We start from the raw sequence: 19,119 nt of genomic DNA, 5'->3' as shown, positions 1-19,119 counted from the left end.
AGTAAATAAGGCAATGGCTCAACCAACCCAGGATTTTTCTAATGGCTTCAGAATGTTTAATGAAAGCATGACAAACTGGCAAAGAGAACTGTATATATATATATATATATATATATATCTCTGCACAAAAGTTGCAAATGTTTCTTGAGCACCAAATAAGCATATTAGAATGATTTCTGAATGATGAAAGCTGAAATAATGGCTGTTGAAAATTGAGGTTTGCCATCACATGAATAAATTACATTTTAAAATATGATAAATTAATTTAAATTAAATTAATTCAATAATTTGTTATTTCATTTTTATATAACAAAATTTCACAATATATTAGATTTTACTGTGTTTTTAAACAAATCAATGGAGCCTTGGTGAGCATAAGCATATTTTTTTTTTCAAAAACATTTTTGTACCGACCACAAACTTTTAAATAGTAAACTGTACGAATTTACAAATACACGCTCCTAGTTAGAAGCCCTTTTTTTTTCTCAAATGTGTGACCTTCCACACTGTTCAGCAGCACCTTACATGATAAACAGTGCACACACATTCACTTCAACACAAGACAAACCACATCCTTCACTCACAAATCAAGAAGGGAAAACACTGAAGAGAAGCTGAGATGTTTGAGAAGTTCTGTTACACAGAGGATCTTGCATTTAAAGGGATAGTCCACCCAAAAATGAAAATTCTGTCATTGTTCCCTCATGTCATTTGAAACACATAAGATGATGTTTTGAAGAAATGTTTTTTGCCTATACAATGGAATCAGTGGGGTTCAAAACAACACTGGTCCCTTTTGACCCGAAGCCTAACGTCAGGTGTGCTTTTGTAGCTGTGACCCAAGAGCACCCGTGAGGAATGATACATTCTGTGGAGGAAGCACTCAACTTGTGCTAAACTGTGTGGAAGACTTTAATAATGTAGACGTCCTAGAGGGTATAGGGCTCACATGACTTGAGATGGCTCCTTCAGGCCTAATGTCTTCCTCTCTGACAAAAATTTGTAAACAAACAAAGTGTCAGGGATGGAAACATAGAAAGAGATTTTGTGACTGAGACTACTGTCCACTTCAGATCCTTTTAGCGGAGTGCCAACTTGAGGTGGGAATCTACAGGGACCTGGAGATTTGAGAGTCAATCTCCCTTTTAGCTTTTCCCAAAAATATTATTGTGGAAGTTTTAACTAAAATATTGATTTCTGGCATGGGAATGTTGACCTAATAATGTGAGGTGAGTTTGAGGTCTGTAAGATTTTTATTTAAAAAACAAAATCACACTACCATTCAATTTTTTGTTTGTTTTTGTTTATGAAGAAGTCTGTTTTGCTCACCAAGGCTGCATTTATTTGATCAAAAATACAATAAAAATTTTAATATTGTGAAATACTATTTAAAATAATGTAACCAAATTATTATTTATTTTATTTTATTTTTAGCAGCCATTACTCCAGTCTTCAGTGTTGCATGATGCTTCAGAAATAATTCTAATATTCTGATTTGGTCATGAATTATCCCTTTAAACTCTTGAAAAATACAGGTGAAATACACTTAGACAGCAACATGCATCAACAAGCATGTCAAAAAGCACTTTATTTTAAGATGGAAAGCCTTTCTACTATAATCATGCAGAGTAAAAAGGTTTTACACCTAAATATGGATCCTATGCTACTGTTGGATATTCTAACATCACAAAACAGCGTCACATAATAAGACAAGGCTCTGTAAGCTGTCCCTTGATAAAGTTCAGCATCCTATACATTTATGTGGCTCTACGCTTTCGTGTAAACTGCATTTTCAGCCTTACTGACGTCATTCCATTAATTTTTCATGCTTGTAAGAGAGGTCAGGGGAGTCTTTTATGTTTTGGTTTTCGAAATGAGCCCAACCATCACAGTTTCACTGCTGATTCCAAAAAGAGATATTTTCTCTTAAATGAATCATGAATGTGAACTCAACCAAAGGCCAAATTTGGGATGGGAAATTTCTCCACAAGGAACTGTAGAGAGGTCAATGCCACAGTAAAACATCAAGATGTCATTCCCAAACCAAGTAAACATAAAAAAAATAAAATAAATTTGATTTGCATGCCTATATTTTTATGCAATTTCATTCATGCATAAAATGTAATAACCATCAGGGAAAAAAAGGAGCATCAGGACAAAGAACTATGCCAAAATGTGTAAAGGGCTGCACACACACATAAAACGGGACAGATATATTGTCATTGTCCTCCTGAACGCAGAAGTCACTGCAGACACCTGATTGGATAATGATAGATCGAGTTCATTGACCGTCCCTTTGCACCTCACATAGTAACTCTCTGTTTGACACTTATCCACTCTCCTTCAGCTGGTCTTATTTGCTTGGACAGTTCATTAGCTGTAACAGAGGTGGGGAAGCTAACAGACCTGAAACGTCTTAAACAGGAACGAGCTAAATCTAGAAGTTCTTACAAAACACATTTTAGCTTTTACTATTTTGAATTGCGCCAGAGAATTTCCCTACCTATTCTGGGCCGACAGTGAGAATACATGCATGAACTGCTGACAAGTTCAGGGTATTTAAAGGGTCTTCTGTGAAAATGGGGTAAAAGTTGCTGACTTGCTGCTTTAAGTTAGATTGGTTGGGCCATATTTGAAGGTAATGTTTCATAACATTTGAGGAAAAGAAAAAAATAGATCTGTGGGATCTATACCTTTCAAATGAACTCTAAGGGAGTTTTTGCCACAGAGCAGTTCAACGACTAACATGCTAATATCTGTTTCTTCAACTTTGTGCACTTTTATGTACCCAGCTTTGATTGTTATTAAAATTCACTCAACTTCTCTCAGCTTTTTGTTAAAGAACTACATTCAAACTGTCTCGGAAACTTTTTACCATACCATCAACATTTGCCTTTTAGATATCCTTTATTATTATATCCTTAATTATATCCTTGTCTCAGATCAAAACTTTCAATCTTAAACTATAATTAAAAAAAAAAAATAATAATAATAATCCATAATAAAAATATGAATTATTGCATATTTAAACTAGGATAACTGAAGCAAATAATGTAATAAATATAAACCATTTCGATATTTATTATGTTAGAATGATTTACTTCTTTAAACATCATGTCTAGTCTACAACTGTGCTGTCATTTCCACTAAACTAGAAATGTTCTCATAAAAATGAATAAAATAATTTTTTTATATATACAGTAATGTTGTTTACTGTTTTATTTTCTGAGACCTATTAACATAATCTTTCCATGTCTTGTTTCATTTTCCAATATAACTTCAATATTTAATATTATTCATGTGGTGAAGAGGCGTAATATAGAGGTCTTTCTTGTAAAAAAAAAAATAGCTATTGTAAACTGAGATGTCTTCCCTAGAGAGCAATTCATTATATTCCCATAAAGACTACTTCTGATTCAACACTGTGGGTGCGAAGGGGAAAAAGTCTATGCTAATCTATGCCAAACTCAGAATTGCCTCTTGGATGGATCCCACTTTGTGTGTGTGTTTGTGCGTGTGAGTCTGTTTACAGGGACAGGGGTATGGCTGGAGAGATGAATGATGGAAGCAAATGGGGTTTATATAATGATCACATTTCATTACGTCTTGTTACACCCACAGAGCACCAACTAAAGCAAAGAGACTGTTTGAATAGGTTGGAAAGCATCGGGTTGAGTCAAAGCAGCAAAACAAATTCAGCTGCCATTTCACACACAGGAGTTGACAAAGATCACAAGGCAGGTCCTTTAACTACAGGTTTCAACAAACACTGGGATAAAGTCCCTTTCCTGAAAGCTCAAAGCAGGGATGAGGGGAAGAGCACTCCTATTGATTTTTGAGAGAAGGCTCTGTGATTTGGGAGTGCTGTAAACTGAGGACGCTGACTCTCTGCTCGTACAAGTGGAAGATTACAGAGAGAGCAGCTGTGCCAGTGGCCTCAGCTATAAAACCTGGCACATTAAACAAGCCCAGAGTCACTCTAACAAATAATTCATATAATATAGACAGAGGGGAAAATAAAGGCCTGGCGGATCTGCGGGATGAATAAAAAAAGGTCAAATCAAGTTAATCAGCCAGAAGCAACATTAGCTGGAATGTAGCTAATGAGTGCATGTTTATGTCAGCATTGAGCAAAATTCTGAATTTAATAACAGGGTCACTTTGAATTTATGAATTGGAATATGAATAGAAATTACAGTATTTCCATTAGTCAAGTTTTCCAAAAAAAAAAAAATAATCAGCATTAATTTACAGTAATTGTGTATATTAGTTCCAGTACAGTTAACATACCATCAAACTTTAATTATTTCATACAGCACCAGAAAATATTCGCTACGCTGTTTATATAATTTTATAGAACAAATTTAACACCAAAATCTGTATCTATTGACTATCTACTACAATAAATAAGCAAAAAAACATACAAAATGTGTGTGTGTGTGTGTGTGTGTGTGTGTGTGTGTGTGTGTGTGAGGGTCTGATTTGAACCGAATCAAGCATTTCCTTGAAGAAGAAAAAAAAAAAAATCCATTTGATTAGTTAATTAATTACATGTAGAAATACATATAGAAAATAAATAGAAATAGAGAATAAATATATATATATATATATATATATATATATATATATAAGTAAGCAATAAGGTACGAGAGGCCGTGCTGTATCGTGAATAAATCACGGCTGAAGCGTTGTTAGGCAGGAATGGAACTAACCGTTTTATAAATATATATATATATATATATATATGGTGGCATTTGAAATATGTATTATTTAAAAAATAATAAAAATGTAAAAAAAAAAAGCATTTAATAATAATAAAATGCTGTATTAAAATTGGTGTGTGTGTTTTCGATGGTCTGATTTTGCAAGCATTTTCTTTAAAAAAATAAAAAATAAATAAATAAAATAAATATATATATATATATTTACAATAAATAAATATATAAATAAAATAAATATATATATATATATATATATATATATATATATATATATATATATATATATATATATAATTCATATAATTCTAATGTTAATTTAAAATAAATACTTTTACAATAACATTTGTAAATTCATCATCTTTTATTATGTCTGGGAACACTGGAAACACACCAAAATCTTTACATAATAGTTGCCCACTAAGCGATGATTTTGGCACTGTCACACACTCTTTCACACATATTCCATGCTCTGGTGAACAAACGCTGTCATAAATGGCCAAATGAGCAGGCAGATATCAGAGCAACTGAGGCTGATCCTGAGATTTAACCCCGATACCAGAAACTACTCAGGCTGTTTTCTTTCTAACACTGTGTTTTCGCTGCCTGAATAAATTTTTCAAGTCTACTGACAAAAGCTTTCAGACTCCTTTCTGTTACTTGTAGCTCTCACAAAGTACTTTTACAAAGATCAGCACTTAGACTATATTTTATTTAGGTAAAACTTACCTGCCACTTCAAAAGTGTGCAGGTGCATGACCTTTAAAAATGTGCGCCTGTCAGTGTGTGTAGCTGTTGGTGTGCTTTAAATGTGAGTGTACATATTTCTCAGTACTTGTTGCCAAACCAGCCTCACTTTGCTGAGAGCAACATTAATGTTTTCTCAGCATACTGCACCAATGGCCTCTGCGTTTGCCAGAACTGAGGTCAAAGCCAGTTTTGCTCTGTGTAAAAACAGAGCTTTTGGCTCAGATATGTGATATGTGACCTCTTGACCCCTCATCACTCTGATTCCCCCAGGAATTTCTGTAGCGTTGCTCCATCATGACTCTGTCTTAGGAAATGTCTATGGCTCAGATTCAAAGAATCTCTCTGTCTGATACATATACTTCTTTGTTATACATTTTGTAAAATGTGGTACATCAATGAGTAGGATTCTGAATGCCAAGGTATCATGATACAGTGGCCAAACAATAGCCCATCAGCATTGTTGCTATCCCATGAGGCCGTGGGAACAGAGGAAATGTCAGATTGGCAACATTGAGAAACATTAGAGAAATGCAAGAAAAGCACTTATTTTCAAGTGTAAGCACCATAGGTGGAGTTCAGTTCATGAATCTGAATTAGTATTGAACCAGCCATGCCACAGGAAGCTGCATTTGAATGACAGGAATATTTTAAGAAATTCAACACAGGCAATGCATTCTAGGAATTTAAGAGTTCTTTCTTTTTCTTTTTCTTTTTCTTTTTCTTTTTCTTTTTCTCTTTCTTTCTTTCTTTCTTTCTTTCTTTCTTTTTCTTTCTTTATGATTATCTATCTGGGGCGTTTCCTTTGAGGAGACAAGGGAGGAAGTGCCTCCTCAAAATATTGCATGAGAAAAAAATTTCTAGGACAAAAAAAAAGATGGCCAATATTACAAAATATAACATTAAAATGTATATAAACCACTCGTTTTTCTAAAGAAACACTGTCCAACAGCAACACTACCAGGTAAAGTTACAGTCGGCTTCTCTCTTGCCTCCCCTGAGCCCATTGAGTTTTAACACACCCCTAAAGCATTCAGTGACTTTGGTGGGGGGTAATTGAGAATGAATGGGGGAAAGTCATGTGAGAGGAGGCAATGCCTTCATCGCAATTTAATTGGATGTGACTGGTTATGTTCGGCTGTGATTGGTTCATGCGATAAATCCTGCCTCTTGTGTTTATGCGCATCCCAAAGAATAGCTGAATATAAGTTCACAAATAAAATATATTGTTTTAATTGTTACTTAATTGTTAAATTTCGAATTGTTAATAAACTTATTATTTTGGAATAAATGTAAAATGCTTGAAAACACTTGATGAGATTCATACTTGGCTTTAATAAATAAAATATTGATTACATTGTTGATGTAAAAATATAAAAAAAGTGTAATAAAAATATAAAATAAGTAATGTTTATTTAACCAAGAAAATGTGACTGGGACTCGATCTATCCATCTATCTATCTATCTATCTTACAGAGCTCCAGAATTTTTTGCAGAGTTGTGTTTGTGCAGACTTTATGCTCAATAATAATTTTAAAAGAGTGCCTGTCGAGGACTCTAGAGATCAGCAAATGGAATAGACCAACCCCAGAGAAGAAAAGAGGAATAGAGACCGCTTGCCAAAAGCAGGGTGTTTCTAGTTCAGAGACAGCACTCTCCATTATTAAGCTCTGGCCATGTAATAAGGCGAGCTCTATCTGTGGTGCTGTTTGCCAACAGGAGGGACTTGTGGTTGCTCCAAATGCGACAGCATTGACTCCGAATGCACTGGCCTACATTCATTGTATGTTGAACTATTTAGTAAAGTGCCCTAGGGCTCAACTTGAGTGTCTGCTCTTAACTTCATTTGATATCTATTAATGATATGGGTCATTATAATTTTAGACTATAACACTTTCCAAAAATGAGAAATGACTGGTACACTTACACATTTTGATTTGCTTTTCATCTGTCTCGTTGTGCAACCTAAATTAGTTAATCTTTTTATTTTTTGGGGGAGTGATAACAGGTTCCCAGAGTGTTTTGTTATTTTCTTTTAAAGAAGGGCCTCTGCATCCAAATTGATTCACTGCGGGAGTCGAATAAAGGCTAATGAATAAGTCAGAGATAAAAATAAATAAGAGATTTTGAGTTCTTATTCAAGTCTGCAGCCTGCCGCAGAATTATAGATGACACTCTAGATGGATGACACTCTGTACCTCTTCAAAGACCTATTCACACCAATCATGAATATTCATAGTGAATGACAGTTGCAAACATTTTTGAACAGAAACAGTGATTTTTTTATATACCTATTTACATTCAGCCACTGACTTATCGTAATTTTATACATCCTAAATTGCACTATAATGGAGAAACTTGCTGTGAACCACATTAAATTGTAAGGATAATCTGATATTTACACTAATTTAAAGTTTTGGTCCTCAAATTTTAAAGGCCACAGGCTACATTGTTTTATACCAGTAGGAGTCATTGAATTCACTCTGCCGATTCGTCAAACATACTTTTGCATACGTTTCGCTCAGGAACTAAACTTCACTACTGTGTGTTGCTGAGAGACACTCAACAGTTGATTCTGTTTTGGATTCGTTTGGAAATATTTTAGTTGGAGGAGGTAAAATAGACAGGGTAACTAGCAATATTGTGTTTAAAATGTAAGCAACTCAATATTAACTTTTCAATATTAAAGCTGAAGTCCGTAAGTTTTGCCTCTTTGTCGCCATCTCTGTTTGAAACCTGCAATTGCAGTTATTTGCGGAATTACCAAGTACAGTGGATATTCACTGTACTTCAGAATCACATATTCTAAATCTCGGAAGTATGACCCAAATAAGAATTCTCACCGGAAAATGTAATCTGAAAAAGTAAGTAACATGTCTGCCACTTTTGTTCTGACCAACTGAGGAAAAAAAAGCATTACAATACATCACGCTCCCAATTTTGATTAAATCTAACGATCGCTTAGCTCATATCACATCACATCAAACCATGCAAATTTGTTCTCAAAATGTTAATGTTAACAACATCAACATTGTGTGACTGTGTTTTTAGTGCGTTATGGACTGCAGCTTTAAGCATTTATATAAATTAAACGCTATATTATATTAAATGCTACAATTTCTAAATTGGTGAAGCTTTCAGAATGTCTTTTATATGGGTTCCGTATTCATATATGTTCAGGTAATGTGGTTGGAGGTGGTTTGGGAATGTGTTTGCAATGACCGTACCTGCGGGGTGCGCGGTTTGTACGGTGAGCTGTTCTCTAGGTCAGCCAGGATGCTGGTCAAGGAGTCGATCTCAGCATCCAGACTAGAACGTCTCTCTTCTAGAGTTTTCTCAGGTCCTTTTATCTGAAACACACAGACACAGTAACCTGTAATGAAATTAGGTCTTTTTGAAAGAGGGTTGCTCTAAATCAGCTAACCCACTTAATCACACTTGAACATGCATGCTACAATGTAAGAAAAATAACAAAATATTATACACAAAGAAGGCAATTTAACACTCAAATACGGCACATCTTCCACTGTGGGCTACTATTATTCAACACCTTGAGCATTTGGTGTTTTTTTTTGTTTTTGTTTTTTGGTCTTTTTGTTTTGTCTTTTACATGTTCATTAAAATTAATCGTGGCCTCAGACAATTGGCTGAAAGTGAACTACTGTAACAATACGACACGATTGTCTGGGAGAAAGTCTTTAGGAGAAAATCTCAGTGATGTGAAAGAATAAACAAAGAACAAATAATGCTTTGTTGGTGAGACAGCTCATCTCATATTAATTGAATCACCCCTCAGCTCTCTCTCCCTCTCACTCTGTCCGCTTTATCTGTTTTCACTCTACTTAAAAGTTTTACTGTCTCCCAAACTGACAATAACAAAGCTTCACTCTCACAAAATTTTATTCACACTCCGGTTGCAGGTTTCTTTTTAAGATGTTTACACTGAGGTAGCACAGCACATCCATAAATAAATATCCCACCTCACTTAATCTAAATATTGAGTCTCACTTGATTCATGTGTCGTGCAGAGTGTTCTCACCAAGTCTCCAGGTAAGCATGCAACATCTTCTGAATGAGAATACACTGTTTTGTGGCATTATAAATTACAAAAAGCATAACAATGTGGTGAGCTTCCAAGTATTCTAAGTCTAGCAATACTGGACACTGGAATACATTTCATTTAGAGACCCTAAAGTAAAGTTGGATGAAATTTGCTTACCTTTGTGACAATTAACAAAAAAAGTCAATGTATGTCTGAATTTAATTTATTTATTTATTTTTAAGTTTTTCTGTTATACTAGAACAGTGTGGAACAAGTGTTCAGTAAATTGCCAAATTAACGACAATAGTTTCTTATACAAAATATCGTAAGGCAAACTAAGGTCTTCCTAACTATTCTTAAGCAAAAACTGTGTATATATAACAATTGACTCTAAAGTCTAAGACTTGGATGAGCAATACATCTGCAATCACCAACTCCTGTCCTTTATGTCAGAGAGGGAGCAAAGAACAAAATTATCAAAGGCATTTGAGGAATGGCAGCCATGTGACAAAAAAGGTGTGAGGGGCAGACTTTGACAGCGTTCTCGCTCCTCATCAAAGGGGGCACAACAACCTTCTCCCCTCACGGCTGAAGGACACTGATATCTCTTCTTGTCCTCTGCAGCTTCTTCTTTCTTTACATGATACTAGATAAATAAAAGCCCTTTATGTGCATTGACACAGCTTTGTGAATTGTTTTTGTTAGTGAGTATTCAACACAGTGCGGTCATGACATAAATTGTGGTTTTAAAATGAGGAACTTTCTTTTTTTTTAATAATAATAATAATAATAATAATTTGTGAATACAATGTAATCAAGGGGACACCCCCTGTACGTTTTTGCTGAGCAAAGAGAAATATCAATAGAATAATATACTACCGTTCAAAATTTGAGGTTGGTAAGATTTTTTAATGTTTGTGAGAAAGATTCTGATGCATTTACTTGGATCAAAAATACAGTAAAAATAGTAATATTTTGAAATATTATTACAATTTAACATAACTGTTTTCTATTTTAATATATATTTAAAACATAATTTATTCCTTTGATGGAAAGCTGAATCTTCAGCTGCATTACTAATATGCCAATTTGGTGCTCAAGTAACATTTCTTTCTTTAAATTATTGAATAATAGGAAGCTAAATCCTAATTTGCTCAAAATTTGTGTGGTTTACTTTAGTCTGCCTTCTTCTTTCAAATGAAGAGAGGAGATGAGGTCTCAGGATTGCCTGTGGCACTGAGCTCATAGGCCAGGATCAGTGACTGACTCTTGGTCTAATGTTATCTGTTTGGATTACCTGTCACAACCTATTACAACCCTAACATGTCTCTATTAGGAGCAGACTAGGCCCTAAAAAGCTTCCCGAACAATCAGGGGAAAGGGCAAACAAATGTTTGCATCATTAAAGCCAAGGTCCTGAACTAAGGTGAACTCAAGCTTGAACTAAAAGCAAACAGACCGGGGGGGAATTAATTAAGAATGAATTGTGCCTGCTGATTGTGCGGTTTATTTGCACCTGCTGTTTGTGTTGTTTAGCGGCAGATTCACTAAATGAATTATGCAAAACACTTTATGCAAACACTGTTACGATGCTGAATGCTATTTGCATAGTGCAATTCCCGATCTTCCGGCTTCGTTCCTCTAGGTTGCGATCTCACATACTTTACCAGGACTGTACAGCAGATACAAGAAACTGAATTGGCTCTTTAAAGTCTGAAAATAAGAAAAGTTATAATGCATCATTTTGATCAGACGATAGCTTGCCCGTAGCTCAAACATAGTGCTGACAATGACACGGTCATGGGTTCAATTCCCAGGGATTGCATGAACTGACTAAATGTGATCTATGACAATTTGGACAAAAGCATCTGTCAAATGTAAAAATGAGGAATAACTGCTGCCATGATCGACAAAAAATTTTCACAAAATGTACAGTAATAGTGCGACATTACCTGCAGCAGGCAAATATGTTGATTTGTGAAGAAGCACAATCTATAATAAGCTTAGTTTACATAAAGAGGAGGTAATGTAAATGTGTAATGTAAATACACATACTGTAGTACTATTTCAGCTCATGTAGAGCCTGTTTAAAAATGATTGCATTGACAAACCACATGTAAAAAGTTGCGTAAATGTCTCGTGAATTGATTTAGAACTGTTTTAGAACAGTTTATGTAAATAAGGGAAATAAATACAAAGTGAGTTCCATATGATCAAAAGCAACTTCTGAGGCTATTTCCACAGTGCAATTCCCTGCATTGTTTCATTATTAATTATACTGTGTGCTGCAATTTATAAAAGGTTCAAGACTTTTTATTTTTTAGGCATGTTCCTATAGCAACTTAGACTGAGTCATGCACACACCACAAAAAGATCAACAGTTTACAGAAATAAAATACTGTAATAACACGTAAAGCCTTTAGAAAATGCACACTTACACAAGTATGCAAGCATTTTCCCTTGGCCCCTGTTTTGTGAGCCATATTATGTGAATTATCTTAATTCCATGGAGAACTGGACAGTCAGTTCAATAGCAGGACATAGTGTTATGAAAGAAAAGGCATAGCAATCTAATGAAGCACTTCCATCGGTTATGTAAGCCATCCTTTTGCATTCTGGTAAGCACCGTTTGAAGAGAGGAAGCTGATTTAAGTGCTGAGTTTAATGAAAAACCACAGAGACAGATAAGTAAAGTTAAATAAAGACTGCATGTGTTGCTACGTGTTCTGTTACGGGAAACAAAAGAATTTAGGCCAAGTAACATTTGATTATTCATGTTCACCGCGCCACTCCGGCCTCTTCCTCTTGTTAGTTCTGCTTAGGAGCAGAAATAATTCAACATCCCCTTTTTCATTCATGAAAGATGTAGAAAACTGGAATTAGGGAAAGCTGCGGGCCGAGCGGATTGCCGCTTGTTTTCGGTAATGTACCCACACGCACGTGAACGCGCACGTACTGCTATCAGAATCAAGAGCTAACGGTCTTCAGGGAAATGGTGTGATGAACGCAACAAAATGTGCTTTGCTGTGGATTCTTTTCTATGTCACAAACCATCACAAACCGTCACTGATCTCCTCTTGTCTGAGATGTAAAGCTGGTTAAACTGACTCCGGGATGCCATTCATTTTTACAGAGGAATCAAGATCCTCGTCTCTACAGTCTGATGTCTTTTCTGTACTAGCCTAATTATCCACCGATAACACCGTCTGCCATACGCTGACTCCATAGAGCTAGATCAACAAACGCGCTGATTCCCTCTGGACAGGCTTCCTCCCATGCAGAGCAGCGTTCGTGGGAAAGCAATCCAGTGGAGGGTTTTAATAGAGCAGAGAACATGCCTGTAGTCACATTCTGAGCGGCAGATAAAGTGGCCTTATTTCAAAATAATAAAATAAAAACTGCTGAACCCCTGATGAAGACTTTACAAGCGTCTGTGGCGTCTCATCGTCGCTCATCAGTGACTGGATCCTGTCTTGCAACAAACTACACGGACACATTATCAGCAGACCGAAGCAAAAACAATGATGTAAAATGAAAACTATTCACATTATTTAGATCAATTGCCTACTTCTAGAACAGTGCAGAATGAGAGGGTTTTTATTATCTGTCCATGCAATCCCTGGAAATTCACTAACAGTACAGAAATATACACAGTTTGTAATGTATGTGTTAAATAATCATAATAATGTGTAATTACAATAAATATATTACTCATAAATGGTTTTGAGGCTGTAGTTTAATGGAGGGAGGCCTGACTCCCTTAGGGGGAAAATGACCGAGGTGAACCAATAGGTGTCAGCCTTCCCTGTGCCCTCACTCATTTCAAAACGAGTACCAAATGAACTAAAGAGGGATATAAACAACTAGGACACACGCCTAGTACACAGCCACAAAAAAAGACACAGACTTGGCTGGCCTTTGACGGTTTGTCAGTAACACACATGAAAAGGGATATGGAACTTTCTTAAGTGTCTTAAATTTATATTAGGGATCAAAAATTTGAGATTTGATTCGAAATCTGATTTAAAACTGTTAAGTTCTGGGATTTTGACAAGACAAAACAGAAAACAAAAAAACAAAACAAAACAAAAAACAAAGAAATAGCATTTAAGATTATGCTCTATTTTCTGGTCACTAATCAAATAAGCAAATTTGTTCACCATGTTAACTAAGGGATATATATATTTTTTTTTTTCTTCATACAGTTAAAATATATAAGTACTGTATATTAACTACATGAGGAAAAGTTGATTTTTTTTTCCATAGTAATAGCATGTAGTATTTATTACTGTACTTATTAAAACACTGAAAATCATGGATTCGAAATCTGATTTGAAACTTTAAAGTTCTGGGATTTCTGACAAAAGAAAAAACAGAAAAATAAAAAAACAAAACAAAGAAATAGCATTTAAGGTTATGCTCTATTTCAGGTCACTACTCAAAATAAGCAAATTTGTTCACTATGTGAACTTTTGTAAAAAAAATCATATTTCTTTGCTTCCACTGAAGCAAATAATTTGGAACACTCACAAATCATGTTTGTTTTGCAAAAGCTTGTGCAGTTCATGCCAACCCGAGTGCATGATGTAATTAAAGCAAAAGGGGGGCATTCCAAATACTGACTATTAAGTATATACAGTAATAAATACTAAATGCTATTACTGTGAAAAAGATTACTGTGAAAAAAATCATATTATATATTGTAATGACTGGTTTAGCAAATCTCACCTGAAAGCCAAGGGAGGCCTCATCCATTGGTGGAGGAGGTGGGAAGCTGGATGGAGACGGGAACCCGCTGGTGTCAACGACAGGTGGAGGAGGTAGGGGATAGTCTCCTGCAAAAAAAAATCAGACACAATAAGAAACACGTTTAAAGGCAACCCCATGAGTCAATATGATAAACTCTCTTCCTCAGGGATGAATAAACGCACAACAGGTCAGAGTGGGTGGAAAACTGATAGATCAAGCTGACATAAATCCGACATACCTAGATGTCACAAAGAACGATAGATGAAAGCTTAACGGGATATAATACTTTCACATAACACGTTGACTAACTACATTTTTTATATCTACAGTCTCCTTACAAATTACTGGTCTGCGTAAGTACTTCAAATTGTTAGGGTGTGTAGAAATTGAAAGGAAGGAGGCTTACACACACTTACCATATTGTCCCTGATAGATTAATACATAACAACCACCATTTGGTTAACTAAAATGGTCTAAGCTGTAGTAAGTAGGTGTTTGTACAGATTAAAAATCTAAGTACTGTGCTCAAAACAAGTGTGATGGGATATTTGTCCAGCCAAGTGTATGGCAACAAGCCAATCGCTGAGTTGTAAAGTCCTCAGCTAATCCAGGGATTGGGTTCCACTGCATGTTTCAGGCAGGATCAAGATTTGCTCGCCAAATAATTTTCTGATTTGGCTGCACTCAGCGTCCAATTTAGGACTGAATCATTTGACCGTCTAAGTACCAATCCAGACATGAGCTTTTCAAATTACTGCCTTTTAGGGGAGGCAGTAGGAATTCACTGAGTCTTTGAAGATACTTTTGATCTATTATTTTCCAATCTTGTTTTAGGTTTTTATCTGTCTTTTGGATCTAATTGATGTCATAAATGTTGTTTATCCGAGTCTACTGGTCGAATTAATTAACTATGGTCTTGAAATGTCTACAGTCCAGAAATATGAATGCAGACAGAAAAATATCACATGCTCAATTGTTTGTACATTGTAATATTTTTGTGAACATGGCATCAAACATTCCCTAAAGGCTCGAGCACTTGACGTGAACCATTTATGTAATAACCTCGTGACCTCTGTTAAAACTCATAAGCACTCCAACCATGGCATCTTGAACATTCCAAAAAAAGGAAAAGCGTCCTAGATCCCGCTTTCTCCTCCTCCTATGATCTTCATTTGTACTTTTCTCTGCCTTAGCTTACATCCTTTAGCCACTTGTAAGTTGCAAGTTGACACAAAATTAATATCTTAAGTTCCTTAATATCTTATGTCTTTCCAACATCCAATGATGTTTGGATTTCTCAATTCAGGGCAACACGAGAGATGTAAATGTTTCAAAGCTGGCATGATTTATTGAGAAGGTCTAGAAGAACAGGGCAAAGACAGACCAAGAGAGGGAGGTGTGGGACAGTACCACTCAAGCAGTGCCTTGAACTACAGAATAAACTGAAAGAGGAAGTAAGTCTTTAACTAAATGTGGCTAAGAACAGACATCGAGGCAGTAGCAGATATTACCAACCCAATGAGAACAACAAAACGAAAGCATAAGATTTTTTAGAAAATTATAAGCATGAGGGTCTCATAAATATACAGTGATTCATTAATTAAATAATGACTAGTTAGACTGAAGCCTTTTGATACCAGCAGTATAACCTCTGAACGGCAATTAACAGTAAATGCATTTTCACTCAAAAAATAAATCTCATAAAGGTGACCTGATAATATTAATAATAGCTCTGTTCCAAAATCTAGTGATCTGCCTACGCAAGTGGCCTCTCTTAGCTGCACTCCCAATGCGACGGTTGATATAAAACTAAACTAATTAATTGTTTTAGCCACTTTCTATGGATGAGAGAAAGAGAATCCTGAAAATAATTGTATAATTATTATAATTGTTTCCACAAAAATATTAAGCAGCACAACTGATAATAATAGAAATGTTACATGAGCACCAAATCAGCATATTAGAATAATTTCTGAAAGATCATGTCACTGAAGTAATTTAGTCTCAGCCTCAGACGTCACACCCATGAACCGTTGGCTGAATGTCTGATGCATATGGCACACAAAGTGGAAACACTTCAGGAGTTTTGAAGTCGTCATCTGATTGGTTGAATTGTGCAGAATTTCTGGGAGACGCGCGTGTCGCGTTCTTTAAAGTTTCACCTGGAAACAAAGATGCCTTGGCGTCAAAGCCCCTCATGGAAGTACAAAGCCATCATGTTTACAGCTGTGACAATGAGCACTTATCGGGATCAATTAAACACTAGATTTTGTGAAATATGTAAAGTTTGTTGCGCAGACTCTTTAAAATACGTCCAAGAGTTTTACACACAGGTCTGTTACTGTGGGTGCATTTCCACAGCCCTAAACATGACATGGCACAAAATGACATACAGTCATGGCCAAAAATATCGGCACCCTTGGTAAATATGATCAAAGAAGGCTGTGAAAATTAATCTACATTGTTAATCCTTTTGATCTTTTATTTTAAAAATTCACAAAAATCGAACTTTTCATTGGATAATAAGAATTTAAAATAAGGGAAATATTATGAAATAAATGTTTTTCTCAAATACATGTTGGACACAATTATTGGCACCCCTAGAAATTCTTACGAGTAAAATATTTCTTTAGTATATTCCCATTCATATTCACAATTTTGAGCACTCCAGGGTGATTATGAACATGAAATTATCCAGCCACGGCTTCATGTTTCACAGAAATACAGGAAAACAAAGCCCAAATTCCCTTAATCATCCATCACAATGAGAAAAACCAAAGAATATATTGCTGATGTGCAGCAAAAGATAATTGAGCTTCACAAATTAGTGAAGTGGCTTTAAAAAAAGAGCTAGAGCAGTGAAAATTCCCATTTCCACCATCAGGGCAATAATTAAGAATTTCCAATCAACATAAAAATGTTACGAAACTTCCTGGAAGAGGACGTGTGTCTATATCATCCTAATGCACGGTGAGAAGGAGAGTTTGAGTGGCTAAAGACTCTCCAAGGACCACAGCTGGAGAATTTCAGAAAATAGTTGAGTCTTGGGTTCAGAAAACCTTAAAAAAAAGAATTGTCAAACAACACCTACATCATCACATGTTGTTTGGGAAGGTTTCAAGAAAAATTCTCCTAGTTCATCCAAAGACAAACTCCAGTATATTCAGTTATCAGACACGACTGGAACTTCAAATGGGACTGGCTTCTATGGTCAGATGAAACTAAAAAATTAGCTTTTTAGCAGCAAACACTCAAGATGGGTTTGGTGAACACAGGTATAAAAAGTACCCCATGTGTACAATGAAATATACTGCTGTATCTTTAATGTTGTGGGCCTATATTTCTACTGGAGGTCCTGGATATCTTGTTTAGACACATGGCATCATGGATTCTATCAAATACCAACAGATAAAAAAAATCAATAAGTGACTGACTCTCTTAGAAATCTTATAATGGGCCATGTTTGGATCTTCCAACTGTACAATAATCCAAACACAATCCTCAAAAACAACACAAAAACGGGTCACTGAGCACACAACCAAGCTTCTGCTATGGCCATTCCAGTCCTCTGACCTGAACCCTATAGAAAATGAGTGGTGAACTGAAGAGAAGAAGCACCAACAACGAGCTGGGAATCTAAAGGGTCTGGAGTGATTCTGGATGAAGGAATGGTCTCTGATCTCTTGTCAGGTGTTCTCTAACCTCATCAGGCATTATAGGAGAAAATTTAGAGCTGTTAAACTGGCAAATGGAGGTTTCAAAAAGTATTGAATAAAAGGGTGCCGTTAATTGTGGCCAATGTGTATTAGAGAAAAACATTTATTTCATAATGATAATTCCCCCCATTTTAAATTCTTATTATCCAAAGAAAAGTTTTATTTTTTAAATAAAAGATCAAAAGGATTAACAATGCCGATTAATTTTCACAGCCTTCTTTGATCATATTTACCAAGGGTGCTGATATTTTTGGCCATGACTATATGATTGGTTGCTTTACCTGTCAGTCATATGGTCTCTTGGGCGGTCTTTGGCCATTCAAAGCAGCCAAGGTTCCTTGGTCAGTCTGAATCAGTCTGAAGGTGTGGTTACGCGAGACTAGGAGATATCCAACTGAACTGAGAATTCTTTGCCATCACAAGAATTAATTCAATTCAACTCAACTCAACTCAACTCAACTTAATTTAATAAAATAAATACAAATAAAAAGTAATTAAAATTAATTTAAAAAAATATAAAAGTTATTTTAAATTGTAATAATATTTAATAATATTATTGTTTTCACTATTTTTTATCAAATAAGTGTCGTTTAAATAAAAATATTTTATTCATACCTTTGGGTGGGAAAAATAATAAAAATACACAAAAAAATAAAAATACGCAAAAATAAATAAATAAATAAAACTCAAATCGAGTCTTCAGCGTGCTTGGCCTGAGCAACATTATTTGATTGAGTTGCTGCTTTAGTGTCCTTTATGAGTCACTTATGAGGTTCAATTTCAGCTGAGAAGGCAATTGTCTCTATAGGTAGATACAGCAAGGCAGTTAAACAGAGTTGTTACCTGTTATTTCCATCTCACAAATGCACATGAGAACAAACAGTAACACTTGCAGGGCATCCCATCAGGTCAACAGAACATGTAACATCACATAATGGCCAACATGTGCCTGACAACTATGAGGTTTCAGTTGCTGACAACTTATGCTAAATAGGTCTCTGCCTTGTGACACAGTGTTACGAAAACCAGTACGGACATTATACATGTGTGCAGAGGTGGGTAGAGTACCCAAAAACTGTACTCAAGTAAAAGTAAAAGTACTTGAAGAAATATTTACTCAAGTAAAAGTAAAAGTAATAGTCTGAAT

At 35.4% G+C, this 19,119-nt stretch overlaps 1 protein-coding gene across 4 annotated transcripts in view; it reads right to left on the bottom strand.

The window, feature by feature from the left end:
* Nucleotides 1–19,119, bottom strand: part of lpp (LIM domain containing preferred translocation partner in lipoma) — a 218,761-nt gene that overhangs the window by 104,995 nt on the left and 94,647 nt on the right. For all 4 annotated transcript variants that reach the window (XM_058777838.1, XM_058777836.1, XM_058777837.1 and 1 more), the window contains 2 exons: nucleotides 14,236–14,342; nucleotides 8,693–8,815 (listed from right to left, as the gene is read on the bottom strand). In XM_058777838.1, coding sequence (XP_058633821.1) covers nucleotides 8,693–8,815; nucleotides 14,236–14,342 — 230 coding nt within the window. The remainder of the gene's footprint in view (nucleotides 1–8,692; nucleotides 8,816–14,235; nucleotides 14,343–19,119) is intronic.

Source organism: Onychostoma macrolepis, chromosome 06, assembly GCF_012432095.1.
Source record: "Onychostoma macrolepis isolate SWU-2019 chromosome 06, ASM1243209v1, whole genome shotgun sequence".
Taxonomy (NCBI): domain Eukaryota; kingdom Metazoa; phylum Chordata; class Actinopteri; order Cypriniformes; family Cyprinidae; genus Onychostoma; species Onychostoma macrolepis.
This window is presented reverse-complemented; position numbering and strand designations above follow the sequence as displayed.